The sequence below is a fragment of the Rissa tridactyla genome, chromosome Z (assembly GCF_028500815.1).
Source record: "Rissa tridactyla isolate bRisTri1 chromosome Z, bRisTri1.patW.cur.20221130, whole genome shotgun sequence".
In the NCBI taxonomy this organism is placed as follows: Eukaryota; Metazoa; Chordata; class Aves; order Charadriiformes; family Laridae; genus Rissa; species Rissa tridactyla.
In genome coordinates this window covers 46,235,586-46,255,920 of record NC_071497.1, presented here as the reverse complement: position 1 = coordinate 46,255,920, position 20,335 = coordinate 46,235,586, and the positions used below count along the sequence as shown (strand labels likewise).

The 20,335-nt window shown below is 35.2% G+C and overlaps 1 protein-coding gene across 8 annotated transcripts in view; it reads left to right on the top strand.

Moving 5' to 3' along the window:
- The window catches only part of VPS13A (vacuolar protein sorting 13 homolog A), a 106,195-nt gene that overhangs the window by 32,267 nt on the left and 53,593 nt on the right, over positions 1-20,335 (top strand). For 6 of the 8 annotated variants that reach the window (XR_008463880.1, XR_008463881.1, XM_054186316.1 and 3 more), the window contains exons 23-37: positions 2,744-2,882; positions 6,354-6,438; positions 8,133-8,305; positions 9,858-10,014; positions 10,388-10,467; positions 10,731-10,790; positions 10,869-11,025; positions 14,320-14,436; positions 14,527-14,630; positions 15,057-15,224; positions 15,865-16,172; positions 16,871-17,018; positions 17,804-17,954; positions 18,830-18,954; positions 19,823-19,992. Coding sequence is in view for 6 of the 8 variants with exons in the window: in XM_054186316.1 (XP_054042291.1) it covers positions 2,744-2,882; positions 6,354-6,438; positions 8,133-8,305; positions 9,858-10,014; positions 10,388-10,467; positions 10,731-10,790; positions 10,869-11,025; positions 14,320-14,436; positions 14,527-14,630; positions 15,057-15,224; positions 15,865-16,172; positions 16,871-17,018; positions 17,804-17,954; positions 18,830-18,954; positions 19,823-19,992 (2,142 nt within the window). In the remaining 2 variants the exon portion in view is untranslated. The remainder of the gene's footprint in view (positions 1-2,743; positions 2,883-6,353; positions 6,439-8,132; positions 8,306-9,857; positions 10,015-10,387; positions 10,468-10,730; positions 10,791-10,868; positions 11,026-14,319; positions 14,437-14,526; positions 14,631-15,056; positions 15,225-15,864; positions 16,173-16,870; positions 17,019-17,803; positions 17,955-18,829; positions 18,955-19,822; positions 19,993-20,335) is intronic. The other 2 variants (XM_054186317.1, XM_054186318.1) reach the window with 2 other exon arrangements.

Sequence of the window (20,335 nt, the reverse complement as noted above, 5' to 3'; positions counted from 1 at the left end):
ATGCCAAATCTTCTATTATCACTGCATAATCTCTTTTTGTTTTTAGCAGTCAGTTAATGAGTGTTTATGTACAAATATTTAGGCCCATGTGATCTCTAGATGACATCATGCAGAAATGTTAGGAATCCCCTAAACTGTAAGCGTTAGTAATTATAGTTTAATACAGGATATTGTGCTCATATCAATTACAGATACATGAATAAATTTTTAGTATACATGTAGCTGTTCCTTTATATTCCAATTTTTGTAGGTATACTTGCATATAAAGCCAGCATTATATTTTTCCTGACCTTTTTTCATTAGTGTTTGGAACTGTGCTGTGGAACAGCATAGTTCTGTTGAGAAAGGTGAGTGGAAAAAGTTTTGTTCTACAGCAAAAACTAGTGCCAAAATTGCTTTGTTTACTGTAGTAGCAATTTATGAGTGAGTCCCTTAGTTCAGAGGGCATCTATTTTACTTTCAATTATCCAAAAAGTAGGTAATTGGGTGTCTGTATTTTTTTTGATTCTTTGATGTTTGTACTTCCTTGGGTGACCATCAAATCCAGATGAATTCCTTCTGATTTTGTTGTTCAAAACCAATAATGAATTCACCAGGACTTTGTGCTGGCTTTGTTTAACAAGGCACTTTTCTATATTGCTGCCTTGAAGAGAATATAATTTATGGAATTTTCATTTGTGGAAGACCGCTGTGTCAAGGGCCTTTCCCTGTTTGTCTGTATTTTCATTTATATTTTCATTTCCTAACCTTTAAAATGGGCTTTCACTCTGTGGTTGGATCTGAATATCTGCCTTTCTTTCATTTCTGAGAATAGGATGCAGCGCTTCTTATAGGTTTTTGTCACTTCACATTTGGAACCACTAATATGATTCTGTAGTTTTCTAGCCTGTCTAAGGTGTAGGTTTTGTTTTGTTTTTTTCTTTTGTTTATCTTGTGATATGGTTCCACCATTTTCTGAAGGAGGTTTCTGGGAGTCTGTCATCTGGTTTTTGAAGGTGTATGAAGCCGGTATTAGGATAGCAATATTAAGAGCGTCCTTGCATGTAATAGCATTAATTAAAAATAAAATAATTCAAAAATTCCAATTTGAAGGAATGTACTTGCAGCTTTGAGAATGCCATTCTTAATATTTCCTTCTCTCTAAATATAACCAGCCTGGACTTGGAAGAAGTTGCTGCACAGATTTCCTCATCAGTTGTCTCCTCCATGCATCAGTCTCTATAAATGTGGAATAATTGTATTCTGCTTCCAGATATTTTTTTGAATCTTAAAAGCTTTTGTTAAAAGAGCAGTGTAGTGAGCCTGGGATTATTTGCAGTTATCTGCCTCGTATCTGCAAAGTGCCTTCCATGTAACTGCATGGCCTGTCTGTTGTACAAATGTTCATCAAAAATGTCTTAATGATATACATGAATTTTTGTAGTGAGGTTTAAGTGCAGTGGAAGTGAGAATTGCTAAGTGTCCTAAATTACTAGAGCTCTCCAGCAGGAGATGGACAGGTCTTTTCAGACCTGGCAGCTACACATATACACTCTCCATTAAAATAAAACAACAACAACAAAGTCTAAATTTCTCTTTGATAGAACTGGAATTAAGAATGAAAGTCAAAAGTAGTTGAGAATTAATTCCTTAAGAATTTAACGATGTGAAGAAATTCATAAATTGTAGAAAACTTGGTACTCACAGTTTAACACGTATAACTGTGCTTGGCTTGCTCAGGTATGAGGAGCTGGTTTTCCAGTTATTCTTGTAATGTCAAAGTTAGTTGAGGGTGATTGAAAATTTTGGGGGTTTTGTCGTCTTCTCCAATGTATTATATTTTATGTTGCTTTGAAGATTGAGCTGTGAATTAAACACAGCAAAACTGAGAGAAAATAGCAAATCCTGTTCCTTTAACCTCGTATTATTAAGCATCTGCTGCTGCACATTGTTGGTGATGGTTGGCTAATTGAACAAACCTCCTTATCTGTTCCCACTAGATGTTGTTGTAATAAAAGCTTATTATTATTCATCAGCTGGGTCTCTTTCTAGACTGAAGAGCCCCAGGTTTGAAGGACCTATTTAAATGTTGGTATGGCAGCTGTTCTTGGAGTCAGTCTTCCGCTTCCTTCTGTTCTGCGTACTTCTGTGAGAAACTGCAATGAGTTTTAGGTCTTAAAAAGTGAGGGTCCTACGTTTGAAGTGATTCTACTTTTTTTTGGCCAAAGCCTATTCAAACAGGCTTGAAATATGTTTTACTGCTTTCACTTTTAAAGACTGTTATTATATAATTTTATGTCCTTTATAGCTATGCCATTTATTCCTTTGTTAAATATCTAGACTACTGCTAGAGTCAGCTTAAATATATGTAACTGCTAGGAAGTACTTTGTATACTTTGCTTGAAGTTTTGGGCTGTAAACATCCTTATGCAGCCACTGCCCACCCCTTTTTATTCTGTGAAATACTGTGTAAAGGCTCAGGTATGTGATTTATTATGTGTAATTAAATTAAATATACGAACAAAAGGGAACAATTTCTGATTGTGAGGAAAATATGCTTTATGCAGCCAAATCAGAAGTAGTTATTAGTATTATTTGCAGTCCTGATCTGCAACATAGTGTACCAAGTGGAATGTTAGTAATTGGGTATTTGCTGTTAAAGTAACTCTTCTGTGCACAGCAGAAGTTACACACACACACATGAAAATTAATGTAAAGTTTGAATGAAGTAGTTTTAAGATAACTTTGATTGTTTACTACACAGGTTCAAACTGTCTGGACAGCTGCCTTTACTTTCTATCCAAATATCAGACCAGAAGCTGACAAGCATCTTGGAGCTAATTGATAGCATTCCTAAGCCAGAAAGTGCTCCTGCTACCAGTTCTCCTCCAAAAATAACTGAGGTAAGTTTTTTAAAAAACATTTCATTAATAATTATCATTGCAGTTTTGAAAGGAGCATGAGAAAGTAGAGGAAAAGGATTTACTTAGTACCTCTTGGAAAAACTTACTTAATTCTCTAAAGCTGTAGAAATTTTGCTTCTTAGTTAGTTTATTATGATCTTTGGCCAATAACTATGAAATAGTAGTCCAGTGATTGAATTTAAAATAAAAAACCCCCAAACTTTTACTACTCTGGGGACTACTTTGTAGTTCATATTAATTTTGATTAAAAAACATTCACTTTCATTGAGGATTAGTTTAATTGTACTTTCAAATTCACACATGTATCAGAGTACTGCAGAGTTTGGCTCCAGCTATCTTGTTTAGTGAAGAATTGGAATTTTTTTAAAGCTGAAGTCTTGTACGGATCTTAGTCAGACAGAAGTTTAACTTTCAAAGACAAAAAATATCCACTATCTGTGGCTAATGTTGACTAAAAAGTGCCAGTTTGGCAAAAGCAGCAGCTTCATTTCATCTGCCTACACTGCTTTTTTAGAAGCTTTTCTTTTTTCAGTTATACAACGTACCTGAGTGGGTAGCAGTTCTGCCTTGCATTTCAGTGGTGTAAAAGTGTGTAGTGTGTTGTCTCCCCACTTCCTTAGCGAAAATGGTTCCGGTCACTGGTTTATGCTTTATTAGGGACAAAGGATTGCGACTTTCTTATTATTGCTGAAAAGTACTTTTTACCTTCTGATATGAGCTGTTTTTAACAAAACTAGGAAATGAACTCCAAATTGCTAATTTTTAACATGACTCTAGTCTGCGTGATCTGGCTATGCTTTGTATGTCTTTAAAGCAATCCTATCATATGAACACATGTGAAATCTCAAGGTCAGAGGGTCTGTTTTGTGCAGCTAATCGCAGACATTCTTCAAGGATAAGTTCTGGGAATTTAGTTTTACATAAATAAAATACGCACATATAAGATACCTCTCCTGTACTTTATAACACTGACTATACTTGAGTTGAATTATAGAATTCAACTATTACATTTAAAAATATTTTAAGTGACTTTGATGTGGTTATTATTACCTGTACATTACTTGTGATGTGCAAGATGAGGAAAGACTATTGAGCCAGTGTGAATGTATTTGCATTATATGCAGCATCTGTATTAAAACCTATAGTTAAACCTGTCTGCTCAAGCTTCCATCTACTGCAGAGCCTGACAGACTTCAATTGCTGGTATTAATTTCAGTTAATTTGAGTGGATTTCCTGCTTTGGTGGTGGCAGAGACACTCCCATACTTTCACCCTTGTAGCTGATACTCTTCTGAGCTTTGTTGTCGTGATATCACTTCTGAATGAAAAAGGATGTGAAATGCTTTTTTCAGAGCTCCACATGTGAGCTTTGTTCTCTACGTTTTGAGTTAGTGGAGGAATTGTTTTTGGTGTGTGAAAATGGAAGCTTCTTCAAAACAGATCTTTCTAGGTTTTTGCACCCTGCACTTTCTTGTACTTTAATACAAGAACGCTGTCCACTTCAGTCTGGAAGGCTTTATTTCTCACGATTTGGTACTGTGAAGTCAAGTCTCACAGTTTCTTATCCTTATCGTCTTAGAATGTGAAAGTGTTACATACGAGACACTTTCACAGTTACAAAACTCAGAGACTTGCTGTTATCTGTCACTCATAGACTTTGATATATGCAGTGAAGTCAAATTATGTAGGCTGGAGTCTGAGAAGAGAGACTGAAATGTGAAGAGTGAGATGAAAAGTGGAGCCTTGGAAACAATGTTCAAAGATGAGTGTTATTTTGTTGACATAATACTTAGATTTCTGTAAGATACTGTGAGTTATTCCAATTGTCTGAGACTGGGCTTTGAAAATAACAATAACAGGGGAAAAAAACCAAAAAACCAAAACAAAAACTATTGTCATCTGTGCAGTCCAGGGCCGAAGGCACTCAAGAAGAATGGGCATGCGGACAATGCACACGTCTCTCCTTATCTTAGTACTCTGTGGAAGGCACATATATACTAAATATGGATGTGGAAAATGCAGATGAGAATTCTTTATAAACTCAAACCACCAAGACTGCTTTCTGAGGCTTGATGGGAAATCTGGCTTTGGTGAATAAACCATTTGGTTACCTTCACTAAGATAATTTAATTCTATCATACCACATGGAGTGAGGATTCTTGTCCCGTTGTCCACTCTAGTGGCAAAATAGTGACACTTCACACATTTTCAGTTACTTCTCTGGGTTGTGCATAAATGCGTCTCACAAGTAAAGACTCTACTAGCATCTGTTTTTCCAGATATATAAAGAAAGAAGGTTCAACAAGGCCAAGTGCCAGGTCCTGCACTTGGGTCTCAACAACCCCATGCAGTGCTACAGGCTTGGGGAAGCGTGGCTGGGGAGCTGTGTGGTGGAAAAGGACCTGAATAAGCTGGCAGCGTGCCCAGGTGACCAAGAGGGCCAATAGCATCCTGGCTTATATCAGGAACAGTGTGGACAGCAGGACTAGGGAAGTGTTTGTTCTGCTGTACTCAGCACTGGTGAGGCCACACCTTGAATACTGTGTTTGGCACTTCACTACAAGAAAGATAGTGAGGTGTTGGAGCATGACCAAAGAAGAGCAGCAAAGCTGGTGAAGGGTCTAGGGAACAAGGCTTGTGAGGAGCATCTGAGGGAATTGGGGTTGTTTAGCTTGAAGAAGAGGAGGCTGAGGGGAGACCTTATCACTCTCTACAACTACCTGAAAGGAGGTTGTGTTGAGGTGGGTGTCAGTCTCTTCTTCCAAGTAACAGGCAGTAGGACAAGAGGAAATGGCCTCAAGTTGTGCCAGGGGAGGTTTAGATTGGATATTAGAAAAAATGTCTTCACTGAAAGGGTTGTCAAGCATTGGAACAGGCTGTCCAGGAAAGTGGTTGAGTCACCATCCCTGGAGGTGTTTAAAAGATGTTTACACATGGCCTTAGTGACATGATTTAGTGGTGGACTTGGCAGTGTTAGGTTAACAGTTGGACTTAATGATCCTAAGGGTCTTTTCCAATGATTCTATGGTTCTATGAAATTTAGAAACAATTCTGTCTGTTCTAATGTTTTCTCTAGCTCTGGTTACAGTTGATCTTCTACTGTTCTCTGAAACTGCCATACTGTAGTTCTGTGAGGGACTAGGTTTTGATTTTTTGAGTTTTTGTATGATGCGCTGTTTCTGTCCACCTTTTGATCTATGAAGTTGGATGTTTGAACCTCTTCACATCTTTTCTGATATATTCTCTCTATGGCTAGATGAATGTGCAGTACCTGATTTATGCCTCATTTCTCCCCATGCTTTTGATTTTAGTAACATGTTTAACTGTAATGATTTGCACCTAAAATAAGACCAATTTCCTTAAGTTGTAAAACTTCTGTGCAGCATATATGCATGCAGTAGCATGACCAATGAATTCAAGCAAAAAATTTGATGATATCTCCTGTTTCAGGCTGCTATATCCCCTGTGCTCTCAGCACCACATTTGTCACAAGGTGTGTTTCCTGTTTTGGATCTTCATTCATTTGCTGAGTCAGGTAATATGATCTATTTTAAAGTCTGCTTTAATAAACAGGTCAAGTCAAGGTTTTGAATTCAGCAAATTAATTTGTTTCTCTTGGAGTAAGCGACCATTTGTGGCTTTGTTTCAAGTTCTGGGAGGTTGAGTAGTGTTATATTCTGTGCGGATTATTATAATTCACTCTGTACAAAATATTGGTATATTTTCTCATAGTAGTAAAATTCTATATGCTTGTTCTTGCTGATGCCTTTTTGAAGGCAAAGCAGTAAAATGTTTGTTTGGTAGGATGGGTTTGTTTATTTTTGTCTCTACATGTGTTACTATAAATCTCTATTCAGAACATCTGAAGTAGCATGTATGTCATTTTTTGCTTCAGTATGTACTTAGTCTCCGGTTTTAATTCCTTTCTTCTGTTGAACATTTTATCTCCTACTTAGCTGGATTTATTTAAATTACAAAATACTGAAATGATGACTGTTAGAAACTGCTGCGTTGTTAGAAACAGACATCATTTCGACTTCTACAAGATCAAACAGAAGACTGGCTGTGGAGAAACTGATCATGTTTAATACTGCCTTGCTGTTAAAACAGCTTAGCTAGATTGTAACATTCCATCTGGTAGTTACATTTGAAAAATAATCAGACATATAAATGTTATTTCAATGTCAATCACCTTTGTCATGCCAAAACACTCAACTGGAGAAACAGAGGACACTTTTTCTTTTCTCTCAAGTTAATGATATATTGAGTTTGCAAACATTAGCAAAATTACCAGTAAAGTTAATTTTGACATCTACTTTATCACTTCAAATTCAGTGTGTGTAGGATATGTATAGAAATGTATATCTGCATCTTCAACTGTTTTTTTCGCATGAGTTCCCTTAAGTGCCCAAAGGTAGAGAGAAGGTGTCTTCAATTCTTAAAAAATAGAGTGAGATAAGAGCGAACGCTGGTAACAATTAATTTAAGAAAGTAATAACTAGGTTTAGATGGGTCTAGTGTGTTTTTTAATTTATACTATATATACAGCTGTGCAGTAATTTTAAGTGACTCATGTTTTTTTTCTATCTTCACCCCTCCAGACTCAAGGGTGCTTGCATGTCAGTTTTGTCAGAAGAAGGATACTTCTACAGTTATCTTTAACTTCACTCTTTATGGTTTTTAGGTGAAGGGAAAGAGCCTTATAAGATGGTGCAATCTATTTTTCTTGGTTATACTTCCGTAATAATGTCAGCTGGATTAAAGGTTTGATAGTCCTTAGGAGTCTTTCCTGAAATGGGAGATCCTTAGCAGGGAGAGATCCAAAGTAGTGCCACTGATAGTGAGGCGAAGGCTTCTGTACAGTCAGCAGCAGTCAGACAGCGGAAGAGTTAAGCTGTTAGTACGTGCCGAAGGCAAGATGAGCCACAGTTTGTGCTGTCTTTTGCACAGCAACTAGTAAGAGAATGCTGATGAAAGACTTAGTTGGTGACAACCGATTTATGATGACGAGATAGAAGGAGCTGTAGGTGTCTTGAAAAGGTTTGGAGGCAGGAGCAGAAATTATTATAGAAATAGACTTTTCCAGTTGCTAATTATCAGCTAGGTAATCTTCCCATACTTGTACACTTAAGTTTTTATAGATGTCAACATAAAAATTCTAGGTCATAGTACTGCGAAACACTGGCTGTCTAAAATATATGTGTAATGTTGTTGTGAATTAATCCTTAGAATCAGAAGAAGAATTTTATGACGCTCTAAGCAGTCCTGTGGAAGACATGCCATTTTTTGAAGCCCCATCTGGTTCCCTCAAGCGAGCTAGCAGTACAAGGCGAAAAAAACTACGTAAACAGGAATCTTTGAAAAATATGACAGAATTCCAGCTAAGGTTTGAAGTAGCTGAGGTAAAGTTACTTTTTTAATTTTTTTTTTCCTCTGAAGCACGTCTGAACCATAATTTTTCCCTGTTTGTTGAGTTCATGATCCACGTCTACAGAAGTATTGATTCCCCATTTCTTGCTGAAACTATTCTGTAGTGTTTTTTTCCAAGTTGCAGTTGCACTTCTGCATTCTTGTCATCACTGCAATGCTTTGATTTGTGCACTTTATTTCCCAGCTCATTTTATCACTGAATTTCCTCTACCTAACTATCACTCAAAAAACATTTATGTATTTGTTTTGGCTTAAGATGTAGCCTTTGACATCTTTTTTTCCAGACACTGCTGTGGTTGCTGGGAAGATTTCATTACTGTTTCATCTTGTAAAGAGCACCCTATTTTTCCACCACAGTTTCTCCCAGACTCTGTTGGCCTCACACCTAAATCTGTACCATGTCCACTATGAGGTGTTCTATGCGTTATTCTTGCTGTTTCAGACTTGGGGGGGGGGGGGTGAGGGTGGGAAGAGTATTTTACTCAAATGCAAGACGCTCTTTCTGACTACATCAGTTATCTAGTAAAAGAGAAGGCCTCTTAACCACTGTTGTTACCTTTATGGCTATGCCAGTGTTATTGCTGCTACTGGCTGTATAACTATGACTAAACCATACAAATTCAGTTAACTTTACACATTCTTTTTTAGGGTAGGGCTTACAGAATGGCTTCAACACCTCACAACTAGCTTGCACATATCTTATTATGTACTACACCTTATAGAAAATAAATAAATAAAATTGAAATGTACTGGGTTTTGTGTGATGACAAGACCTTAAGAACTACGAGTCTAAAGATAGATGCTGTCTTTTACATTATTCTTTAGTGAAAACTATCTTACAATCTGTTAGAAAAAAATGCAATTGAGAATCTGTTAAGCATCACCTTCTCTCTGTTTGTTGGCTTTATAGTTTAAAATTACTTATTTGGTTTAGTTTTGGTTTTTCCCTATTTGTGGAGAGCGTTGTGTGAAAAGGAAGAGTACATATAATTGTTTTGCTTTGGTTGTGAAAGACAGATAACAACAGCTTAGCTAGGTATTTATTTAACAACATCTTTCTTATGCATGGGTGAAAAAGCAGGAAATCCTCTTGCCTGATATTCAGCTTGGGGATCTAAGAAAGAGTTCAAAGAACTCCAAGAGTTCAAAGAAATTCCAGTGAAAGCAGTAAACTTTTTATGCTGACTGGAAAATCTAGTTTTGACTGGGTTGAACATTACTAAATGGTTTATAGAGTTGTTTTTAAAAATAAATTAGTTCATGTAAGTGTAACTTTGGTATTACTTGTGTGGGTGTTTGAAGTTTTTGTTAAAATAGCAGCAAACAGTATTCTAGTATTCTATCAGTTTTCCCTGTTGAACTGTTTATTTTTTCCAGGGCCTTTTTGCTGTATAAAGTTAAATGATCAATGCACATCAAACAGCATGTAAAATATGTAAATATATAATTCTATAGAAAAACTAAGAAGATAATCCCCTACCTTTTTTCTATTTTTTTTTTGTTTATTTCGGTGGATTTTTTTAGGTCTTAATTAAATTATGCCGACTTACTGGTAATACAGAAACACCTGTGCTGCAGCTTGATGTTGTAGGCTTAGGCACTGAACTTAAATTAAGAACATTTGACATGACTGCAAATGCTTTCCTTCGTGAAGTTTGTCTGCTATGCCCAGAGTATATGGGTAAGTATTTATAGTCTGATCAAAAAATTATGCATAAATAACACTGAGTTTGTCTTCAAAAAGCCTGTAGCGCTTTCTTGTGTCAACTGAGGAAGATTTCTTCCTAAATTAAATGGGGGGAAGAGGAGGGGAGGTAGTAACTCAGGAGCTCATACTTTTAGTAATACTTTGGTAAATATGTTCTAGTGCTGATAATTTTAGTAGAGACATCTATCTGTTTTAGGTCTGCAGAACAGGTTTTGTGATTAAATAGTAATGATGGCTAGTAGCCTAGTTTGTAGTTCTATGGGTGATTAAAGAGTTGTAGAAAACTTGTCATTTTTTTTCTTTAAAAAAAAAAGTAATCTTTTTTGTTCTTTTGGGGTTTTTTAAGATGATAATGAGAAGCCGGTTTACATAATTACAACTTTGGATAATGTAGAAGATGATCTTCTTACTCTGGAGTACATAAAGGTAAGAAAAGAGCAGACTTTGGTTTTGAATTGTAAGCCACTCATCAACAGTACAGTATTACTGAGCAGTTGTTAAGGTTTTTTCCTTATTTGTTCATTCCTTAACATATTGAGTGTCACGTGCAAAGTCTGTCTGCTCCCTAAACAGATTAACTTGTACATCTTAAGTTGTAGTAGTTTTTGAAACAAATTCTCTCTAATGAAATTTGCAAACTTCTCCTGATTTTTTTTTTGTTTGTTTTACGTGCACTTTTGATGGAATAGGCTGATATTAACGGACCAGAACTGAAAACTGCCTATGAGAATGTTCTGCAGAAAATTAAGGTATGATTTTTTTTTTTAACATAACTTTCTGATTGTGGGATGAGAGGCATATTGCATAAACATAATTTGTTCTTTTAGGTGAACTTTTCATCTCTAGATATTCATTTGCATACTGAAGCTCTGCTGAATGCTATGAACTATCTGAATAATCTTCTACCCAAACAAGAAACTAAAGTCGCAGAAGAACCAGTCCATGAAAAAACAGAGGAGAAGAAGGATGTTCTTAAAAAATTAAGTAAGTTTCTTTATTCCTTTCTTTTTCTTTTCATTCCTCTTTCTTCACTCACTTAAGGAAGGAAGAAAATAGACATATTTTCTATTTCTGTTAAGTCTCTCAGTGACTTTGTATACACTATTGCATTTCACTGTTTCACTCGTGCATTCCAAGGGAGTTTTGGTTACTAGTGATCTGTTAATTTGCTGAATGGCTAAATTCTGTTTGGCACCAAGTTTGTAGGAGTAACTTCTTGGAACTGCTGCTTTGAGTTTATGAACTGGCACATGAATTTGGCTTTACCTTGAAGTGTAAAGACGGTGGAAGATGGCTTGAGTGTTTTCAGTCTTCTGTTGTAAGAAGCTGGTAATAGCATCCATTAATATCAATCACTGTGTTGTTAGGGTCACATAAGTATAATATGAATTCCTGGAATTTGAGAGAAATCTGGTGAGCCTCCAGAGTACCAGAGTACCTGGTACTCTATAGATAGGTACCTTTTTTATGTATAAATTTAGGGTTCCTAGCTTTTGTGGGCCTGCAAAAGCATTAGCACTATTGCATCCTAAAAGGCGTGCAGGCCAGTCAGTTATCCAACAGTACTAGTCTGAAAGAATTATTCTGCTCTAATAAGGTTAATCTCATCTCTTTCTGTGTGCAGTTTTCTGGCGTATTGGTCAAGACACACCTTTGCTATGTATTCAAAGGCACTGAGTATATGCAAAAAAATCCCCATAAATTGCCTTTTTTATGTCTTTTTTTTTTTTCTGGGATGAATTCAGACTTTTGTTTGCTTACAGTTGTTTTATTACCTTATATCTGAGGAACATCAATCTCTTGTGAATAATTTGTTTCTTGTGCAGTTTTATCATTATCTGACCAAGAATTTGGCAGGTCTGATTTGTTGGATAATGTTGTGCAGCAGCAAACAAACAGATGGCCTGCATCTTGTGACTGGGAGCTGCTTTGAAATGAATGCTTCTATTAAATGGTCAGCATTATGCCAATGACATTCATTTCTACTCAGAAGGACTTCTCTAAGACCTTTGCAATCATTGCTTACTGTTAATCATAAAACACTGAGGGTCCAGCTAGTTATTAAAACAAAAAAGAAAACACACACACACAAACTATGGTAGAGGATAATTCTCAAGATGTTTCTAATTGAAGTATTATAATACTTGCTCTGCATTACTGATTTCAGCAGTTCCGTCACATGACTGACCTAGCCAACCCCCTGGTACACTGATGAGATCTTTCTGAGGTTGCCTTCATTCACTGATGTTAGTTCTTACAAGCATTTCAAGTTAAACTTCAGTACTAGTTTGGTATCTTTGAACCCCAAGTATCACATTTGCAAGATTTGGTGAGATGTTTTTGAGAACGTTAATTTGTGCTGCCTTTACAAGCATATTTCTGCTTGCCAAAACAGAAATATGTTTGTAAGTCTAGTGTATACTCGTATTCAGTGGTTAATTCACGGTGTTGCTGAGTGGTGATATCTTTATTATGGGAGGTTGGTGAACTAGTAGCGTGACTCTGTTTTTTGAAGAAGAACCTGAGGCAGGAATGGTACCTGTATTAAGAAAAAAATATTCAAGCTTTTGGGTGCACAGCTCTTCTTGGGATTTGAGTATGTTTCCCCTGTGTACTTAAATGAAATCAGCTATGTTAATTTTTTAAGCATTGTGAAAGAAAAAGTAATTGTGTCTGGAGCCAAACAGGTTGTTAACAAAATGAGAGAAATTAAGGTTTGTAGCCTCTGTTTTTGGGGGGAAGATGGAAGATGATGAAAGAGAATATTTGCCATAGGAATGATGAGACATCAGTTGGAATGAGATGTGGGAATAGTATTAATATGGCACACAGCCATTGTCTTTCAGCTGGTCATTTTTTATTATTCCATCAGATTGTTAAGAAGTTTAGTTCCTCAGCTCATTCTTTGAAGGTGTTTTGTAGATCTCCATTGCAGAATAGAACTGAGAAGTAAAAGGTGGAATAATTACTGTTGAAAAAAAATGCTACTATTTAACTCTGTTTTTTAGTTTTATTTTTTTTCTGCATGAGATTGTTCTCATTCATGGTGGTAGTTTGATTTCAGTTATACTGGGACTTGCTTGAACACTAGATGAAGTGTTTGGTATCTTCTAGAATTCTTGGATGCAAAGGATAAAATTAGTTTCAATTACCCTTTGACTGAGGGTAGTTATTGGTTAACTTACTGTGGCTTGTCTTCTGTTAGCAACATACAATAAAATCACGTGACTGCAGCTGATGTATTTATGGAACCATAGTTTGATTGTGAGGGTTGAGAAAGCCTTAACATACTTGCACACGATACGTAAAGGTAACATCTCATCTGAAAAGCTAGGCTGTGGGAAAATGGATTGAATGTTTACTACTTTTAATTTTGCTGCTTTTAGCTTTGTATATAGATTACCTATAAGAATTTACCACTTAGGACTCAAAGTCCCTGAATACAAGATATGCTATTTCCTTTTGTCATTTGAAGTAGCGTATGACATTACTTCAGATTTGACTTTAAGAAAAAATGGACTAAGTTATTGGTTGAGTCCCTTATCTGTTGACTTCTGTATTTAGCACCATACCTGCAGGTAATATTGTGTGGCATCAGTCATGTCTAGTCAAAATGAACAGAGATTATTTCTGTTAACATGAAATAGAATATTTTTACTCTTACTTAGTTTTGAGAAAACCAAAAATGAACTATTTGGACACCTTTGTTCTGACAGGCACTATATTTGTGCTTTTATCTTTTGTAGGTCTTCAGGTTGCCCATACTAATTTGGAAGGATACCCACTGCCCCTTCTCTTCAGTGTCTAGTTATATTAATGGTATTTTCATGTTTAAAACTTAAGTTTAGAAAGTGTAGGTTGTGGAGATTTAATAAGAAGTCACCTGCTGTATGTAAATGAGACCAGTGATTGCAGATAACTAATCAACAGACCAGATAGAGTAGTGTATTAATTCGGCTATCACGTTTGAAGTAAACTGCTTAGTCCTGAATAAGCTATCTCTAATTTTGCATTGTGCTGTGTAGATGTATATTGAGTATATTTCTTGCAGTTGATAAAATACTGATGTTGGTTACCACAGTTTGTGAAGCACATGAGGGCTTTTGTATATACAGTTCTGTATATACAATTCCTTTGTGTTGTACTTGCTAGTACGAGTACAGTGCATTTTGCCAGCAATGCAGACTTGATATAAACTAGGCTTTGGCGAAGGGATACTAAAATACTATACCTCCTCCTTGAAGAACTGTAATTTTTATTATTTTGTATTTCCCACAGCATCAAAAAAATCGAAGTATGAAGATGTTATCGACCTCAATATCTGTGCGGATTTATCCTGTTTACGTATATTTATTAGAGAGAAAAAACATAGAATAGCTGAAATTCACATTGAAGGTAGGAACAAAATTTTAATCACAAAGGCATAAAACTTTATAACCAGAATAGTCTCTAGATTTTGTATGTCTTATGTTTTTTTTTTTTAAGGTCTGGACAGCCAAGTGATCATGAAGAAAACAGCAATGGAAGTGACTGCAAAATTAAAGAACATCATTATTGTGGATTCTGATGAGACAGCATTGTATAAAAAGGTATGCATTTGCACGTATGGAATATGGATGATAAATTACTTTGTGGACTCTACTCTTTAACTATGTTTTTTTTTATACTGTTTTATGTATTTGCTGGGAGCATTATAGCTCTATAGGCAGACAGATTTCTTCGTGACAACCAGTGATTGTTAGGCTGACATTGATTTTTTTTTTTTTTGCAACTGTGGTGCCTAACTACTTATTACGCTCCTTATTTTGTTGACTTTAATCTACAGAATTATTCAAGATGAGATTCCAACTGAGTATTTTCAGCTGTTTCAAGGTTGTTTTATTTTTTTTTTCATTTATTGTTCTTATATTTAACGTAAAAATGTTCTAGAAGTCTGAGGTACTGCATCTCATTTTGTAATTCAGTTTCTGCAGCGTAAGTTTTTACAGTAGACATACTCTTTTTTTCTCCCTAAGGCTCTTTACATCACAGGAAAAGAAGTCTTCAACTTCAGAATGATATCATATGTGAATGCTACAGATGGCATTGCGTATACAAATATGGATGTTGTTGACAATCGTATTTACCTAACTGTTGGGTGTATTCAAGTAGTTTTTGTCAACAAGTTTGTTTCATCTATTTTGGTAAGTTAATTTTTCCAGATACTGTTCCTTAGCATTCAGATTGTCAGAGCTAGAAAAGGATGAAGCATCCCATATGGGGTGGTGCCTGTTTGTGTAAGAACTGTTATATACTGTTGTAAAAACTTCACTGGGATTGGTGGTTGGGCTATTTACTTTTCTTCTCCATATGTTTGTTATTATGGAGTGGGTGGCTAAGCAACAATATTTGCTATTATTTTTAGTAATTTTTTTCTTTAAATGATTTGTGGCAGCTTTTAGATATACACACTGTTCATTGGTTGTAAGACTGAAGTATAAATAATAAACCATGAAAAGTAATGCTTTCTCCATATATTCTGTTAAGTAGATGTCTTTTACTCTCCATAAGAATAAATAAAGTTTGTCATACAAGTCATGTTACAAGGTCATTGCTGTTACCATGTGATTTGACAAATATTTAGTATGGAAATCTATTTTTAGAGATATATATATACACACTTTATCTTATTTTGGGGGACTGTCCTATTAAAGAATTCAGAAAAATTGCGTAGCAAAAGTAGTATCTCAAGATGGTTGGCTATTTAAAAAGCTGTGATTCCTTAGTGTTTTTGAAGTACTGTAATTCTTAATAAAATTCCTAAGTTCTGTATTCTTTTCCTAGGCTTTTATAAATAACTTTCAAGCTGCCAAGGAAGCTCTTACTGAGGCAACTGTTCAAGCAGCAGAGAAAGCAGCAACAGGTGTAAAAGAGCTAGCAGAGCGTAGTTCCCGTTTGGCACTAGATATCAATATTAAAGCACCTGTTGTGATAGTTCCACAGTCAGCAATGTCTGCGAATGTGCTGGTGGCTGATCTGGGTCTGATCACTGTGAAGAACCAATTCTTTATTGCTAAAACAAAAACACGGTATAATCTCCCACCTGTTGTTGACTCTATGACAGTGAAATTGAGTGAACTAAAGTTATACAGGTAATGTAGTGTCAAGATTTTTTTTAAATTTGTGTAATCCTTTAGGGATACTTCAGTTGGAGAGCTTTGAGAAATTGTTATCAAAATAATTAGTTAATGCTTGGTGGATACACTATTCTCTTGAAATTTAACAGCAAATTAATAAAGATTTTGTAAAAGCAATTAAAATGTATGGTTTAGGAGAAATAGCAATCTAAACGTCTTTTAATAGAAGCAAATGTTTGTTCAGGGAATACTGTGTAGAATAATAGACTTAGACATCATTCACTACTGTGGGACAGTTTAATACTCCTTTGTAAATGGCTGTTTTGGTGGGTTTTTCAACTATACGGAGCAGGAAAGATAGCAAGTCAGATAGCTGTAAAGAAGTGTTTGACAATGGGTCTTGGTGCAGGGGATTGGGAAGGAAAGAATATTTTCAAATGTAGTACTGAAGAGAGAAGGAATTGCTCTCCAGTGGAGAGCAGGTAAGAGGTCCTGACATGCAAGAAATTAGTATGTTGTGTGCCTGGTGTGTCTCCTTCCTGATAAGAAAAGATGTCTAGCTGGTGGAGTAAGGCTTTAACTGGAGGTACTAGGGGTAGTATGAAGACTGTTTTACAGTACTATTCAAAAAGATGAGGAAAAGACAGAAATGTGTTTGTTACAATGTGTAAGTGAAGTATGTCAAGTTGGGAGTATGTTGTTTCTGTTTGCAGATCGTGCTATGAGCAGGGTTCATTGCAAACTGAAGTACAGTTGCTGCAGCCACTCAATCTGGAAGTAGCTGTTGAACGAAATTTAGCTGCCGCATGGTATAACGAAGTTCCTGATATTGAAATATCTGGCCGACTCAAGCCTATGAATGTAAGCACTCATTTCTGAAAGCAACTGTTAAAATATATGTGGAAATGGATTCATTTTTTCTGTCCATACAAGTTTCTTAGGTTATAGTTTGATTTCATAGGGAAAAAGGAAGGTGAATAGCTTTCTGGTCTAATCTAAGCTCTGTATTTCATCTCTGATACTGCAGGCATACTTATACTATATGTTACTGTTGCTACTTAAGAATGGATATGCTGTTATAGGCTTTTACCTGTCAGTCAGTATTTTTCAAAGAAGGAAGGGAAAAAGTTGGAGTCTGTTGGTCTGTTCATTTGCAGCACAATCACCTGCTGTATTCATACTCATGAAGCCTGAGTATGAGTAAGTGCACACGGTCATTTAAATTTAACAGCAAAAAATATAAAGCTTGTCAGTTTTATGAGCAAAACCTATTTGCCAAATCTTGAAATAGAACTAATAAACATTACTGTAAAGTACCTTGTGACTAAATGCAGATAACAGTTTTGGGTGACTATATGTCAAACCATATGCGTATGACTTTTAATATTCAATTTCTAAATTGTAGCTTTGTAAACAAGGTTTGTGGACAAAACCAAAATAATATGCAAACAACTTCTGATTTCTAGAATTTACTGTAAGGTGTTGTATGGATTTGAGAAAAATATTTTACTTGGTTCTTTAGGCTCCTAAACAGAGAATCAGATGAGATTAATTTGGTTTATCCATTTAATTATAAACTTAGATTTTAGTTACTAAAAGTTCCATGAACTGAGTCGCTCTGAGTTTAATAACAATCTTTTTTTAAGCTAATTCTCAGTCAGGAAGATATTACCACAATATTGAGGACACTAAATGAAAATATAGGTGGAAGCTCTGGTGCATCAACATCTTTACCAGAACCCAAAGATACGACTAGCCATGGTAGTGATATGCATAGTACTTCACAGCACTCTGCAGGTAATGTTTTCTAAAATTACATGTGGTCTAGCATTTTTAGATATTACTGTCAATTTATTATTACTGTTGGAATTGCCTTTATGAAAGGGTGACAGATTCAATTGTTTTTTAACAGTGTACCTCTATTATCTTGACATTGTGGTTTGAGCTATACCCAACAATAATGATAATGAATAGGAGCAACTTGGCCATTGTAGTGAGTTCTATAGTATGATGTATTTTAATGTAAGGACTGTCTTGTTCTACTTGCAATAATACAGTGAGCACCTAAAAGTCTGTCACCTGGTTTTGGTAGCATCCCAGCTTTGGAAAGTTGCTATGTTACTCTTTTTCCTGTATATGCTGGTTCTGGTGCTGTTCAGTTTTAGATCTGTTTGTCTTATCATAATGATGGCATCCCTAAAAGTTGTTCCTATTCAACACACACCATTACCCATAAACTGTTCAGAATACACGAAAAAAAAAATCAAGTAAGGTTAAGAAAATAATCTATTAAATGTGAAAAATGGCAAAAATGTGGTAAGATGAACAAATAAGAATGAAAATAAACTTGTATTCTTTGTAACATACCACATGCACAGAGTACCATATAACATTAAGGGAAATTTTAAATTTATGCCTTAAAGATGGTAAAAATTTCTTATATAATATATAAGCTGAGGATTTTATTTTCTCAAACATTGTGTGATTTTTGTCAAGACTAATTACAGAGACCATGATAAACATATCTGAAGTGTGGATAGATTTACATGTGGAGGAAAATTGAAGTTGTTGTCTTTATAGTCATTAGTGACGATGATGTTTTGGGGTGTTTTCTTTCTTATTTGCATTCAGGTAATTTTCTTTTAATATTTAATTTTTCTAATTTCGGAAAGGTGTGACTGTTGTGACGTCAGCTGTGGTGGAATTACATTCACCTATGAAAATAAAAACAACGCTAAAACTGGACTTCAGATTCGACTCCCTGACTTTAGTACTGTATAGTCCAAATTCAAAACAGGTAAATATGAGTTTGATTACAAAGAGAAAGAAATGTCTTTAAGGTTGCCTAAAGTCCTAGAAATTCTGTACGGGAATAGTTTAATTTATGAGCAGAGAAAGTGATTTCTAGCAATAGTAACAAACGCGATGCAAATGATAAACAGCTATTTTAACTAAATCACAAGGCAGATATTACCGGAAAGAGAATAACCAGTGGTAGCACATAATACATGGCATCTTCTGTGATCTGACTAAAAATGTGCTGAAAACTTATCTTAGTTTAAAATACAGTTTGCGAATTAAAAAACACAGAGGGATACGACCTGTTCTTTGGTTACACAGACATGCGTGGATGCACACACATATATAAATAAAATTGTGGAGAAAGATTTTAAGTTTGTATTACAGTATGAAAGCATTTTTATTCTTCTTGGTTTAAACTTACAAAACTTCTCAGGAAGTTTCTGATGAAAAGTTTCGTAATGTTTTATTGTAAATTTATAGTCCATTATTTTAGATTTTGAACAATTTTCTAGTGTCTGGCTAAACAGTACGCAGTCATAAAAGACAAAACCTAGTTTCTTGTTTGGCGTCTTTGCATATATTATGTATTTTTAGACAGCAAACAAACCAATTCTACTTTCTTTTAAACATTGTCTCACTAATGTAAGCTTGCTTTAGCTAGATGGTAGAAGGATAAAGCTTTCTTTTTATAGTTTTGTCTTTAGGTTATTGATTTTTGTTGTCTTTTCAATTACCAGTGGGTTTATTTAATGTATTATTATTAAAAATCTTACTAGTTAAAGTAAAACTGTAGACCACACCTGTGTATTATTTCCATGACTTTTAAGCAAATCTACAAATGTACTTTCATTTTATTTGAACAGGTTACAAATTTGGATCAGAGAGATGAACTTTTGAAGCTTGCGGAGTTTAAGTTAGTTTTGATGTCAGCTGCTGTCAAAATGTTATCAGATGGTTCAATGAATGCTTCAGTCAAGCTGGCAAATTGTACATTAGATGATAAAAGACAATCAATCCAGAAGGCTACACCAAGGTCGGTATTTTGACATAAATTACTGTTTATTGGAGGCTGACAAAAAATTTCAAATGTTTCCATTCTAGTATTCTGTTCAAACTGCAATTATTTAGGTGTAGGTGGTTCTTAGAGTACATGTTACTTTAAATTTATGTGTCTTACTTGTGTTTTGTTCCACATAATGTTGCACATTATGAGACCGATATAAATGCTAGAAACAAACTTTAAATACAAAGTAAAACAAATTTTAAATGTGCAATTAATAAATGCATATAGAAACAAATTGTACTTTCAGCTTTAATGAGCCGCTGGCTAAGTAAGACTTCAGAAGTTTTTTTTTTTTCATGAAGAGTAACAAACT